Source organism: Corylus avellana, chromosome 2 (assembly GCF_965113065.1).
Source record: "Corylus avellana chromosome 2, dhCorAvel1.hap1.2, whole genome shotgun sequence".
Taxonomy (NCBI): Eukaryota; Viridiplantae; Streptophyta; class Magnoliopsida; order Fagales; family Betulaceae; genus Corylus; species Corylus avellana.
Window position 1 is genome coordinate 30,115,250 of NC_142491.1, and position 15,403 is coordinate 30,130,652.

The 15,403-nt window shown below is 36.0% G+C and overlaps 2 protein-coding genes across 2 annotated transcripts; both read right to left on the reverse strand.

The window, feature by feature from the left end:
- Nucleotides 1–1,760: 1,760 nt before the first annotated feature.
- LOC132167751 (gamma-secretase subunit APH1-like protein) lies at nt 1,761–8,711 on the reverse strand. The gene is made up of 6 exons (XM_059578775.2): nt 8,511–8,711; nt 7,536–7,691; nt 5,854–5,939; nt 4,179–4,304; nt 3,748–3,875; nt 1,761–2,093 (listed from the first exon to the last, which is right to left on the reverse strand). The coding sequence occupies exons 1-6, from the start codon at nt 8,621–8,623 to the stop codon at nt 1,950–1,952; spliced, it is 753 nt and encodes a 250-aa protein (XP_059434758.2). The 5' UTR covers nt 8,624–8,711; the 3' UTR covers nt 1,761–1,949.
- Nucleotides 8,712–11,111: 2,400 nt separating this feature from the next.
- LOC132167711 (mitogen-activated protein kinase kinase kinase 20-like) lies at nt 11,112–12,816 on the reverse strand. The gene is made up of 2 exons (XM_059578724.2): nt 12,677–12,816; nt 11,112–12,561 (listed from the first exon to the last, which is right to left on the reverse strand). The coding sequence occupies exon 2, from the start codon at nt 12,527–12,529 to the stop codon at nt 11,264–11,266; it is 1,266 nt and encodes a 421-aa protein (XP_059434707.2). The 5' UTR covers nt 12,530–12,561; nt 12,677–12,816; the 3' UTR covers nt 11,112–11,263.
- Between the last annotated feature and the right edge of the window lie 2,587 nt (nt 12,817–15,403).

Below are 15,403 nucleotides of genomic sequence, written 5' to 3' on the forward strand. Positions count from 1 at the left end.
TAAATGCGTACCTTATCAATTAGCATGTGAAAAGCGCGTGGTCATTAGGCTTCCATTGAAATGCAGAGGTCTTTTTCCAAGCAATGCATTGCCAAGCATGTTGGTGTTTAGTGGTTTACATTTTTCATTGAATTTCTAATGCCCCAAAAGAGCACGAGAAAAACAAGTAGGTTTCATGTACCAAATGAGAGCTCCAAATATCGCCATCCTTTCCCACTGCAAAACTCAAGTTCCAATTGCTTGTCGCTGTGGATTATACCTCCTACAACTCAAGGAATTTCTACTATTTGACTGGCTTTTATTGCAAAATCACTGGCTATGGCGGCTTTTTTTTCTTGGCCTACAAGTCGAGAACATTTTGGATCGGGTTTTGACCCATTTTCAATCTTTCTGATTCTGTATAGGTTAATGGCAGGATACTTCACTTTTGTTACTTTCGGATTTTCTAATGTATTTTTTGGGATCTTCTTTGTATTTCTCTTTTTATGAATGAGTTCTTTAAGAAAAAAAAAATGTATACCATGTTTGATTTCTGGGGACAATAAGAGTTTTTTTTTATTATTATTAATTTGTATCATGTTTCTTGTGGTTGAAAGTGATAGGAAACCAAGGGTTTCTAACTATTGAAAATAAGAAAAGATAGAAATTAAATGGATAAATCGACCACTTTGAGGAGATCGAACTTCCAATTGATCACGTCGAGGGGATCAACCTCCAATTTCTTGCTTAAAGCATATGGCATCTACATCTTATTTATAAAGATAAATGAAGCTTAATATGGACATAAGCGTAGCATGCAAGTAATTGTCTATAGAAGGAAATAAGCGTAATGTCCAAGCAAAAGGAAATGGGGAATATTTTGGAATATTTGGGGATCCCTTCAGAAAGTTGAGGCCCAAGGTGCTTTGCCCGTTTCAGATAGATGGATGATGATGCTAGCAATCTAATACAACTTTCATTATTCCATATCCTCCCCACCTGATCTTCAATCTTGAAATTATATTATTGATAAGTTTTGAACCTGAATTAATAGCTGCAGCCTTGCAAGCCGAGTTTTGAATTGATGATAACCAATTCTGCCAACCCCAACCGACGCCGCCACCGCCTTTGGACTTCCTAGGCCCAAATAGGAAGACGCTATCTAATTTCTAAACTAAAAAAGTATGAAGTTTTTATGAGACATTTGAATCGCTACAAAATTCAGTCGAGAGAGGTTGGTGATTACTAACTAGCCACTCATTCCGGAGCTTAGAGGTGAAAAGACAGTTATGATTAATGCTTATTGACTAAAATTGCAACCGCCTAAGCGGTTAGTAAAGTTGGATAACCGTAGACAGTTAGCGGTTATTAACCAAGAGAAAACCAATATTAACCACTAACCGCTTTTTAAAAGGAAAAATAAGAAGAAAAAAAATTTAGAAAAAACCAGAATAACGTTTTTACGGTAATACCCTACTACATTCGGCATCATTTCATGTGTATATATATAACAGTTGGCGATTTTTTCAAATCTTAGGTGGTTAGCGGTTTTTTCAAGCCGCCTTCAAAAGTAGTTAGATAGTTAGCAGTTCGGACAGTTAGTGGTTAATAGGCGGTTAATAGCTGCCTGCTATTTCAACCCTAGTGGGGCTAAGAAAACTATTTTCAAGTGAATAACATTTGATACAAACTAAATTTACACTATTTTCGATGGACATTATTAAAGATTTAGATAGCTTTTCAAAGATCAAAAATATATTTTAACCTACTACACCTGAGAAAAGCAAGAATCAAGATTTCTCTTCTCTCTATATTACTTCACAAATATCACAGTACATTAATATTTCTTCATGAAACACGAGCAAAGCTTCTTTTTTTTTTTTTTTTGGAGAAGTTAAAGAGTGTATACGAAGGAGACATAGTAGAGAACTGTATTAACTGATCTAAGAAAATAAGGAGCCTTTTAAAAGTTACTGGCTACTACCAATTTCCCCTCGATTTTCTATCAATCTTCTCCAGACCATCTTCCCGCAATGAATCAAAGTCAAGATTGCAATGAGATAGAGGAGAGGAATACTGATCATGCAACCCCCAGATGCAAAATTTACCAGCGTCTGAGAAGCAAAAGGCAAAATATCAGTAAGATGAACTCTAGAAGTAACTGCCAATAAACCAATTAACTTAATAACAGTTGGAGCAAGGTTTTCCAAATCCCATACATGCCCCAAAATTATGCAATGAGTAACCCAGTTTCAAGCAATATAACTGGGAATTAGCAAATTAATCCAAATCATAAATTTGGTGATTCATTCCACAACAAAAATTACAATTTCAAATTGATATAAACGATTCAGAAACCATCATTCGAAGGCGGGAAAAACCCAACAACTGAATTCAGACTTCATTTTCTTTACCCTAAATTTTAGATCATCCTTGATCTTTCTATTCACAGTTAGACCTCATGTTCAAATCAAATTGTAATGTTACTGGTGCCTAGAGGACCACTGTGAATTCCAACTTCTTTTTCTTGATCAGTAATAAAAGTTCATTAAAATGCGTAAAGGTGCAACCCAAGCACGCAAGAAGTGTATAAGAGAGACACCTAACTAGAAGAACAAAAAAGATCTAGAAAAATATGAAAGTCGAAGGCAGCAGCACAATGGTTAAGCGTCTTCAAGAATAAAGCCTTTAATACCACTAATGTCTTCTTATAGTCCTCAAAGCTCCCATCGTTTCTTTCCCTCCAAAGACACCATATAAGGCAGGATGGAATCACCTTCTATATTGCATCAAACTGAGGCCTACCTTGTGCTCTCCCGGAAGCGAAAAGGTCTTCCACCCGACTAGGGATAACCAAGCTAGCCCTACACTGCTAAAGATAGTATTCCAAAAAGCACTAGCAATCTCACAATGAAGTAGAAGATAATCCACTGACTCTCCACTTTTCTTACACATGCAGCACTAATCAACCACAATGACATGTTGCTTCCTTAAATTATCCTTCCTTAAATTATCCATGGAAAGAATTTTCCCTAATGACATTCCAACTTCCAGACTACGAAAGTAATGAAACAGTTTAAAGCATCACAATTAATACATGTCCTTCACCACAAATGATCAACAACTATAATGCTCATTTGTTACACCACAAATCCAAAAGAAAGGGTAAAGCCCCCTTCATATTCTACCAGTAAAATGACAGCCTTTGAATCCTATAACAAGTGATGGCATTTTCTTTTTAGGGGGGGATTGACCCATGTCCTTCATTGGGAGTCTCCAGGGATGTCTATTTATGTAACTCAGGAAAATGGCTTTCAGTCACTCATTCTCGTCTAAAATTCAATTTTGAACGAAAATTTTATCTCAGATAAATCTGATTTAGTTTTGGGTTTGAATTCTGGAGATCATTTTTTTTTTTTTTTTTGATAAGTTTTGAATTCTGGAGATCATAGCAAGATATTTGTCAGCAAATATGTTCGCAGGTATAAAATCATGCTTATATTTGACAATATGATTGCAGTCTTCTTAAGTTTGAACAATTAGTTTTGTTAAGCACTTAATACGTAGTTTCTCTCTTTTGTAACAAATTCAAGGTTAAGGTTTGTGCTTTGTTTTGTGAAGCCAGTTTCAAATCAATTCCAGGAAAGGCAAACCCATATTATCATGTTGTCCAATTTCAAGTCCCATTGAGGACAGATAGTTACTAGAGTTTTGAATATAAAACTGTTACAAGACATGCAGCAAGGATTTGTAAGAACATGTCCTTACCGCCATTCCTGCAACGAGATGAACTACAGGAACAAAAAGTTGGTCCACTTTATTCCCTTCTGCATATCCATTAAACGCAATGACCATAGAAAAGGTGTGAATCGTAACAAATGCAAGAGAGATGATTGCTGAGACAAATAAGACAGTGATTGTCAGACAAATAAGACAATGATTGTCAGACAAATAATCCTCATAACACAAATTTCAGAATATCTGTCAACTAATATTGATTCACACGAATAGTAATCAGAAAAGTCCACTTCAATCATTCCTTCACTAATCCTAATCTACATGTTGCACAAATTTACAATATACTTCAATTATTATGTTTTCGTAATATTATAACATATATGGATGCATGTAAGAGACTGATTTTTATTTTTTAGAAGAAAAATAAAATAAAATAAAAATAAAAATAAAACTCAACTCACCAGAAACTAGAAAAAATGGTATCCTAGAGCACCTGTCGACGAAAAATGTAGCTGGACCAAATGCTGGTGTTAAGAGACTCAGACAGAAAAATACAGCATGGGCCACACCATGACCCAAACCACCAGCTGCATGCAATTAAATGAAATTAGCATATCAGATTAGACAGAGAAGATGTTGAGAATCTGTACAAAATGATACTTATTGAAGAAAATTTCCCAAAAAGAAGCAAGGTGGAGGGGAGTGAAAATATTATATTGCAAACAATCATATGTATCTAAAATTTCAGAGGAACAAGAAGGTTCCCAATCTTGATATAAACACCTACTTTGACTATTGTGACATATGCAGCATGCTACATGGTAACACCATATAGTTGGATATTATGCGTAGAATAGATCTCGTGCGAGGGTCATGAGGAGAAGACTTTCTCTGGACAGCCCTTGAAGAGGACCATCGTCGGGAGGATTTGGCTTCTTTCTCCAGCTTTAAGGGCAGCAAGAAGCTAAAGAATTTAGAATGCTCCACCAAAAATCTATTTGGGATTACGTTTGAGAAATAGACCTTTTAAATCAAAAAGCACTTTTTGCCAAAAGCTTCATTTTTAAGCTTTTGCCAAAAGTGTTTTTGGCCATTTTTAGGCTTTTTGGAACCTTAAAAGCGTTTTTAATTTTTTTACTAAACAACTACTTTTTTCTTCAAACGAACTTTTTGAGTGTTAAAACGCACTTTTAGACCACTCAAACACAATCCCAAACAGGCCCTAACTATGATGCTAAAGGCACTTCTTCTAGTCGAGGAAAAGGCAAGGCTCACTTTTTTTGCATTGAGCGCTACGTGTGGGCATTACGTGGGTGTTTGTGGGGTTCTCTTTGGTTGGTTTTTGTTTGGTTTTGGGGGGGTAGGTGATTCATGTTGTATACTTCTTGCGTACGTAGGGGCGCCTTCTGCATTTAATAAAAACTCTCAATTACTTACAAACAAACAAAAAATGTGTAGAAAATTTTCAAATTTGGAGTTTATTGATCTCCTAAATTTTAGATGCTAGATTTTCTTTATAAGCGGTTCTCTAGTATATCTCTTGTTCCCTAGGGCTGGGCCCCTCTTTTGTGCTTTTAATCAATACTATTGCTTGCCCTGACAAAAATTACCTCCTATTGGAAATCAAGAGTATGAGAGTCTTAGCAATCTTTCTGACCTCCTATTGGCCCTATGGTTATATATATATATTCTAACTAATTTTAAGGGTTTCTTTAATTGTAAATAGAGCTTTTGAATGAGGTTCTGCTGATCCCTTCATTACTTATCAAAAAAAAATTTTACTCCTGGCAGCAGCTTAGATCCCGCTAAACCATGGTAAAATATATTCATAATGCTCAACTTATCTAAAACCACAGCAATTACACACAAATAAAATTTGCTAAACGACATATTTCAATCTAGCAAGCAACTACTTTTTGGGAAAAAAGCAGCAAAAAGCACTAAGCAGTAACTGCCTAAATTGCATCCAGCAAGGATGACAGAGGTTATTAACAACAACCTGGTTTTTGAATTATTGATGCCAATAAAAACAAATTATCATTGCAAAGTCAACTCAAAGGTAATTTATAGGAACATGGGGTCACAAGAAGCAATCGTAGCAACTAAATAGGAAAACGAAACACCTACAAAGCTTACCCAGTGCAATTTGCATTTTATCTGTCAGAAATAGGTGTGGTTTTGAAAATTTGTCAGCAAAAGCATCCAGTATATCTTCCAACCTCCTATATAAAAGTCCACCAAAGAAGGTAAGCCAGGAGGAAAAGAATGAGAGAGAGAGATCACACAGATCACCATACCCTACAACATAAGACCAAGAAAATCATGGTTGACAACATCTGTATCTATATAGGATTCTAACATAGATTCTTGTACTTTCTATTTTACTTTTCTAATAGGTAGAAGATTCTAGCATATATCTCTATAAACATCAAATCACAACGCCCTAAGAAAAAAACATGAAAGACTTGTATAAGTATCAGAGAGAAAGAGCAACAATACATTTCAAGCAGAAAGGCTATCATCCTGACATCATGGGAGAGGATCTTTGCAGCATCAAGGTCGTTCCAATGTTCAATTTTGTTTTTGGGAAGTGTTTTAATCTTAAGTTAATTTAAAATTAAAAAATAAAAGCTAGAAACTACGGACTACCGCATCTAGAAACAGTCAGATTCCTAGTTTTTGCAAAAAGAACTTTATCATTTGTAATATGCATAAGCAAAGGTAACAATCTGAACAAGAGACCGGGAAATTATTGACATATGAATAACCTTTCAACAGGCTTAAAAAACTGTGGCATCAGTTGCATGTAAGAGAACATGAGCAGGGAAAACTTGCAGAGCAATTAGGCAGAACCAGCCCCATAAGTAAAAAACTTGCCCTCCCTCCCTCCTGATAACCCTTTTCTTACCCTCAAATCCACTGTAAGTTCTTTCAGAAATTGTCCAAATATTTTTTTCATTAACCCCCACATTCTGAATTCTTCTATTTCCTTTTCACAATCAATGGTTTCAACCCAAATCTATCGCTTAATACAGACAAGAGAAAATTCAGAGCATGAAATTCTAAGAGGTTAGCTAAATAAATTCCAGACTGTGCTTGGCAAGTATATGTTCTCTGAAGAAATAGGGCCTCATCGAAGCATATGATGAATAAGCAACATGTGCATGTATTTCAATGTGGCATTGCTAACCACAAAACAGAGAACTCCAACCACAACCCCACCAACCCTGAAAGAAAAAGACTTTTGCCAAACTAGTGCCAAAGGTTTTAGAAATAGAAAGGATATGTTCCATTCAACACTAGTTTATATATTTTGGGGAGGATGAAGACTTTCCATACCCTTTGGGTGATTTTCCCCCTGCCACTTTATTGGATTGGGCTTTGCTGGGGGATGAGGGGAATGTAGACGCAATAGAGGATATCCTTGAAAGGTTAAGGGTAGAAGAGAGCTTCTGAATTTGGAATGCTCCATTAACTACGATGCGAAGGGAGCATCATCTAGGCGTGGAAAGGGCGAGGCTCATACTTGTTAGCGTTTGAGGGTTTTGGGTTTGTTGCCTTGTAGGTGTTGGGTTGGCAGGCGTTTTTGGATTGTTTGAGTTGTTGGTGCTCTTGCTGTTTTTGGGGTTTTGGGCTTGTGAGAACCCTTGTGTATACGGCCCCCGTGTACCTAGGGGTGCCTTACGCTTTTTCAATAAAGATTTTCATTACTTATAAAAAAAAAATATAGTTTTATATAGAATAGCTTAAATTCATACAACTTTTCAAAGAATAGTAGCATACATGTATTGGAAGGAACTACCACAATATGGACTTACTTGTAGACTTTCCAGAAAAGAACCCGAAGCCCTTCTTGAAAAGCAACAGATGAGAATATAAGTAGTCCATAAGGCCACCAAGTCGTTGATTTCAGAGGAAGAAAACCCCTCCACACTCCCGCCAGCACAATCAGACTTATTAGCCACAAAAGCGTACTACACGTATGAAACAAGAAAAACTATATAAACATGTTATGTGAAAACTAACATGTGGATAATGTGCTCCTGTCCTTTTGCATTTCATTTTCAAATTATTTTTCTAGAATACATCCCAAGTATGAGGAGAGATATTATATCTAAACTACTATATTCTTATTCGTCCTGGAAAAGCTCATTCTAACCCCATCTATGCCCATATAAAACTTGTGACAACAAGAATTTTTGCAATTCAAGTTAAATCCTTTCATTTCCTATTGATCTTGAAAAAACTGAATTACATGAGAACTAAACTGAATTACAAATCATGCATGTAGACATACATATATAACTGCACGTCTGTGGGTTTATATGTACAAATGTAGTCATTAGTTCAAGCTAAAATCCGATATGGTAAGTTGATGCTGACGATTTTCCATCTAGCGTCTAACAAATCATCACACTTGACAAAGTAACAACTATTATTTGAGCTTAACGCAGGAATTAATTAACGATGAACTCAGAAATTATTTGGAAAGAGAAAAGGGACAATAAAGTGCTTCATTCTATTCATCAAATTCGCCTTCCCTGTAGTGAATTAGCTACTCCACACTCAGATAATCAGACTACCACTCTGTTTGGTTGCCGTGAAAAAAAAAAAAAAAAAAAAAAAAAAAAAAAAAAAAGAAAGAAAGAGACCCCGATCGAATGGCTACAACATTTCCCCTTCCGAAAAACAGAGAAAAAAATAAATTAAAAAACATTGTAAGAAAATTTAATTAAAAATGATAGATAGTGGAAAAAGAAAGGAGGAGGAGAATGAAGAGAACGGCGTCGTACCTAGAGAGGACAGTGAGGATCAAGAAGGGCTTCTTGGAGATGACGGAGGCGAAGAGGGAAAGAGACGGGCCTAGCGTGAGCAAGGCGTACCCGATCCCTGCCGCTACTGTCATGGCCCCCCCGCACTTCTTCTTTGGGGTTTTGAGGTCTGAGGAGAAGCAAGCGAAGCGAGAGCCACAGTTGAAGAAATCAAAGTGGAATGGTTGAGCCCATAAAAACTAAAATAAAAAAATAAATAAAAAAGTTGAATCGTTGTACTATTGACTCTTGTGTGGGGCCATACGTGGATGAGTATGATGAGTTTGTAAATTAAACAAAAGGAAAAAATTCTTTTGCGCCAAAACATTTAAAAATAAAATAATATATAAATTATAATAATAATAATAAATTTTAATAGGACATAATTGTTAGTGAAAAAAGAAAATTTAAAGGAAAATGTCCACGTACCCTTTCAAACTATCATATAATTGACAATGTCTCTTCCAAATTTTTAATTATAATAATATCTCCCAAAACTATCAAAAAGTGTCATTATCCCCCCATTGACCAAAATACCCTTCATACAATAGAAATATAAAATTAAATTAAATTAAATTAAAAAAAAAAACTAAAACTCAATTTTTTTAAAATAAAAAATAAATAAAGAAGGGTGTTCGTTTTTTTTTTTTTTAAGAAAAAAAAAATAAATTTTTTTGGTTTTTTTTTTTTCAAAGTTATTGGAGTTCATTAGCTATGAGTATTGGCTGGAACTGAACAACCTAGCCTAGGTAGTTAGGACCTTCCAATTTGAAGAGTTGGGAGAAGTTTGGTGCGAGGAAGAGCTAGAAGCAGCCATGTGTGAGTGGTGACTCTTAATGCTTTGATACCATGAAAGTTTGAAGGAAACTGTTTTGGTTTTCTTAACCAATATCAGCAAGTGTATTCGGTATATGTAGCCAATAGGCTCAAGTGTAATTACAAGGTGTGGTGATTACAAGAAGGAAAGACCAAACATAACTTTACAAGATAGGTAAAACACGAAATGGTAGAGAAAGGAAATTGAGGAACTCAAGGGTGTGCTGAGTTGATAGCACTGCTGGAGGAAAACCAGCCATGACTCTTAAGGAGTTGGACTTGCAGCATGAAATGAGGATGAAAGGCTGCTGAAACTGCTGCAAGCCAGCAGAGATTAAGGAGAAGAGGCTGCTGATGTGTGCTGAAGTGGGCAGCAAGTTTCCATGAATTGGGGCAGAGAGGCGGCTGCTGTGATGAGCTCTTGCAGGAGAGCTGTTGTAGAGTGCAAGGCAGCATGAAAAAGGGTCTTGTATGGTCATCCTTTGGATCTTCTGATTTACACTTAGCAGAAAGTATGTTTGTGTGTCCTGCCTTAGCATTGTTGATCCAGGTACCTCAAATATATATTTATCCTTGTATGACTGATTCATCCTTGTGACAGATTTGGTTTACTCTGTTTCTCTTTGTTAAGTGCCCCAGGTGATTCTGATATTATCAAGTCACCCCCTTGTAATCAGTGAGATTTTTTTTGGTTATAATGCCCTCAAGTCCTAAAACGAATATAATTTTATTTTAATACCTTTGGTAGAGTTTCCCAACCTTCCATTAGCAAAAGTAGGTTCATGTTAATGAGCATAGGAAGACCCTGATTTTGTAGTGAGGGGAAGATTGTGGTTCTGCAATGGCCATCTCTAACTCCTCCCCAACCCACACAAAAAGAAAAAAGAGCAAGACTAAGCAATCCTCTTTTCGTGGTTCCTTGAAGGTCATCCGTTCAAACAGAAAGGTAATAAACAGATTTCAAATTTTGAATATAATTTATCTAAAATTTCTTCTGCAGCTCTCTAGGCTATTCAAATCAGAATAGTTCAACGGCCACCAATATGAAAGTGCTTATATCCATTTTTCATACTGGTGTTAGTTAAATTTGGGTTGAGCACCAAGCTATGATCAATAAATTAAAATATCCTCACACTCATATAGAAAGTAACTCATTAATGATGATTTCTTTTTCTTGGTTAAGGTGGTATCTTCTGGGGGAGGAAGATCATAACTCTCCATAAAAGAGAAAAGTAATCCATTAATGAGTTGGTGTGTGTCTGTGTGTGTTAAAAGAGAGAGTTTAAAAGGTTTTCTAACTTATTAGTCAAAACCTGCTTCTGCTTATGAAATGAAAGAAAAAATAGATAACCGAAAACAAATCTCAACTTCTGGCTCAATGAGAACAATTAAGAAAAAGAAGAAGCCAGTTGACAACAGTTTGCTCCACTATACAAAACACTATAACATCCCCACAAAGCATAAATGAAGACACTATCAATTATGAATATTTGCTCATGCTATTGTTTACTGATTAAAAGAAGTTAACAAATGGACTTTAGACTAGTTTCCACATCTGCAGCAACCTTAGAATAACCTTTAATTAAGCATCAAAAAAGAAGAGATTGTTTTAATGCTTGATTGGTGCAAAATCCATGCAATCTATGGCACTTAAAGAAAGAATTAACAGAGCTCTAGGGGAGGCAGAGGCCTAACAATGCCAGTATCCAGCCAATATGCAGGCTAACATTGCACAATGGTTCTCTCAAATTAAGGAAAACTATGGAGTTGAACAAATGCTGCAAGCATATTATATAGTGGAAAAAATGAATACAATGTACATAACATAATCCGATTTACAAGTAACCTCTCTCAGAAATGAGGTGTTATATGCTATTGTTGTTGCCTATACAAAATTTGATCAAAACTAATTTCAACCCCTAAGCCCCGGCACAAGTTGTGAAAGTAAAGGGATGTTGCCAACAAGCTAAAGGCCTTGAGCGGATGAGTGGTTTTGGGAAAATTGCACTCCAGTTAATTTGCTCAGCAGAAGAATCAGCAGGCTCTTGGATCACCTCCTCCACTCCCTCTTCTGATGAAGAATCTGGTAGGGGAATGAAACTACATCCAAATGGGAAAGATGTGACCGCGTTTGTATTTTCAGCTTTAATCTCTGGAACCTCTGCCTCCGATAAGGTTATGAAACTACGCCCAAAAGGAAAGTGTATGAAGCTACTCCCGAAAGGAAAATATGAGGGACTGCGCTTAATCCTCTTACCATTTGCAGCTTCTTCTTTTGATAGTTGAAGATGTGAAGAAGATTCTGTCTCATCTAATCCCACCAGAAATGGGTGATCTAACAGCGCATCAGCAGTCATTCTCTCCATCGGATTTAATTCAAAACAGCACCTCAAGAAATCCTGCGCTGCTTTTGATATCTGGTCCGGAATGTCAGGCACCGATCCAGACCCAATTTGAGACATAAGAATTTGATACTCCTTCGAACCAGTTATGGTAGTCCACGGTACTTTTCCAGTGAGCATGACAAGCACGGTGCATCCAAGAGCCCATATATCAGAGAAGGCCTCTTGCACCCCATAAATTACACATTCTGGTGCTATATACCAGGAAGTACCTCTCCAAGATGGAGTCTCACAACTAGTGTAAGCTCTCTTTGCCAATCCAAAATCAGCAATTTTCACCTCAAACCCATCAGCAGTAGCCACTAAAAGAACATTATCAGGCTTCAAGTCACAGTGAACGAAGCCACGAGCATGAATGTGTTTCAACCCCACAAGTAAAGACTTGGTGTGCTTTCTGACAACGCCCTCAGACAACCCATGAAAGCCTGATTTTACGATTAAATCGGCAAGGCTTCCTCCCGAAGCAAATTCCAAGAGGACGTTATAAAGCACAATCCCATTGGTCGTTTCTGTTGTGTCTGCTCCAAATGTCTGAATAACATGAGGACACCCTTGGAGAGCATCAAGAACCGTGTTTTCCCACATAAGCGATTTCGAATTTATCGGATCTGCCGATTTCACAGATTTCACAGCCACAACCGACCCAAAAGCTCTGGGTTTCTTCAGTTCCGCTCTGTATACGGACCCAAATGCTCCCTGGCCGATCATCGGTCCCCTACACCACGACATCTCTCCCCAGAGGAGCGAGTACTCATCCTCCTCCTCCTTTCTAGATCTCTTCATTATTCCGTGTCAATCGACTTCCAAGACGATACCTGAAAATGATCCAAGGAATTTAGAGACGCATCGGACATGATACAAACCCTAGCGGTGAAAAAGGAACAGAAACCCTAGGACTAGGGGGGGAGGGAGGAAGGATAGGGTGCGCACCAGAGGGATGGAAGCAATTGGATCTCTGGGCTCCGAGATGATACGGAGGCCCCTGATTCCGCTGTTGACGAACGCGGCTGAGGGAGATGAATCGTTGGCTCTTGCGATTGAAGAGAATGGCTTAGGGTTTCACGCAGAGAGGCAACGGCTAGCTTGAGAATTTTGTGAGCGACTTTTGGCTTGAGACCTTTATATAGCTCTCACAAATAGAAAAAGACTTGTATATCCCACCTCCGTAAATTTACGCTTTAACCCTCTCCTCTAGCAGCTCCTCGCTCTCCTCTGTTTTTTTTTTTTTTTTTTTTTTAAGATGATTTTGTTAGGGGTCTAAATGTCTAATAATAAAGGTATTTTAGGATTAAAATACCTCAACATGATATGTTATCTTTATAGATAACATTAGAATTAGTGATTATAATTTAAATATTAGTGATAAATATTATCATTAAAGTAGTTTATTTTACTGTATAATTTAAATATTAGGGATAAATATTATCAGTAGTTAATCTTTTATTTTCACTACATCATGCTCATTAATAAAGGAATCAAAAAATTAATCTCAAACTTTAAGTTTGAAAAAAAAAATTTAATTTCTTTAAAATCTAAAAGGTCTAAGTTCCCTCAAAACCTAAATTATATCTCCATCCACGAGATGTTGAAAGTAAATAATGCCAAATTGTATGCATTGATTGCCAAATGCAATGATTGTTCAGTCGATAATAATGATGAGTTCCATCCACATCACACATCGTATCCCACACCACAACTGGATTACTAGTAAACTGAAGGCGTCAACAATATTGTCAAACCGCAGGATCCATTTCACCACATTGAAGGGGGTGTTTGTTAAACTCCCTCACATTCCCCCACATCCACCACACTATTTACTTTATTTTTTTCCCAAAAAAATATTATTACTTTTATATCAAATCACTCACTTTTTATATCTAATCATTTACTTTTTATTACTATTCAAATAAAAAAATCACTACAAAACAAAATTTTTTACTTCTCAATACCACTTTTTCATTTTTCCATACCAATTATTATTATTATTTTTTTCTTTTTTTTTATCCATGAACAATGTCGTGTAAAATGAACAGTGCTGGGGTGTTTAACAAACACCCCCGAAGTCTCATCACCACCTTGTGCTGATGTACCTATACAGGCCCAGCCCCACCACTACTCCAAAATAGCCCCATCACCACAAACAATAAAGTCCTCATGCCGCAACCATCTGAAACCAGCAGAACGACTTTCAAAGATGCAAACAAAGATGATTGATAAGAAAGACAAGACCTGTCATGTTTATGTACAGTAACATGATAGATTGTTAGGTTTTGAGAAAACTTAGACTCTTTAAATTCGTTGAACAGAACCTAAACCGTTTCAAACATAAAGTTTGGATTAATTTTCTAGTTACTTTATTCATAAAGTAATGGCCTTTAAATAGGCAAATTATTACAATATTTTCTAGGTCTGAATCATGAACTCTTATTGGAATATAAACTAGAGTTGAGTCAGAAATAAAAAAAACACAATATCAAATAAAAATAAACACAATAAAATATTCTACCGTATCATATATTTTAATATTAATAAGTATTCCACTTAAAACTTCATTCTCGTAACATGCATAAGCCTAAAGAACAACCACCTAGGAAGAGAATGAAAAGACCACGGCGAAAGAACTGCGAAATTGGTCTTCGCAGTCTAGTCGTGGAAGGTATTGTTTTCTATGTTTGTAATTGCAGGTGCTTAAACGTGATAAAGAAGGAGCAAGAAAGACGAAACAAAAGAAGACAAAGCTTATAAAAAAAAAGAAAAAGAAAAATAGTGTTGAATGTCAATTGAAATTGCCACAAGTCTTTCTCAAGGACAATAGACGTGTAAAGAGAATTAAATGTTGCATGAGCCATCTGGGCATCCTCATTAGCCAACAAAAGTTTAGGCATATAGAAGACTAGCTAATAAAGGAGATCAAGTGCAGACGACTTACAAGAAGGCCAAGTACTTATCTAGGAGATCAAGTGCAACCACGTCAAGTTTAAATCCACTTCAAGATCTTTTTAAATTTGTAGGACATTAAGGAAAAGGTCCATTTAAGGGGAATGAAATGTTAGGGTCTAATAATAGAGATATTTTAGGATTAAAATACCTCATGATAATATGCTATTTTTATAGATAACATTAGAATTAGGAATTATAATTTAAATATTAGAGATAAGTATTATCATTAGAGTAGTTTATTTTATTTAGTATAATTTAAATATTAGGGATAAGTATTATAAATAGTTTATTCTATTTAGACTTTTATTTTTACTATGCATTGTAATTGTCTATTTAAAGACATCAAGCTCATTAATAAAAGAATCAAAAAATTAATCTCAAACCTTGAGTTTGAAAAATGATTTTTAGGTTTCCTCAAAATCTAAAAGGTCTAGTTCCCTTAGAACTTAAGTTATATCCCAATCATTTAAAGTAGACTTAGGCATATTTTACGATGAAAACATTTTCCGGCATTTGGCGCGCGCACGGAAAATCACAAATATTTTTTATATTCACAACATAAAAATACTTGTAACGATCTGATCTCATATAGCGGAAAAACTGTAATTATCAATACAAAAAAAATACTTTTCTTTATACAAAAATACCCAAAGCTATGTCGTACAAGGCATTTATACAGATCTATCCGACAGTCTAAACTCTAGACGAAACTTAACC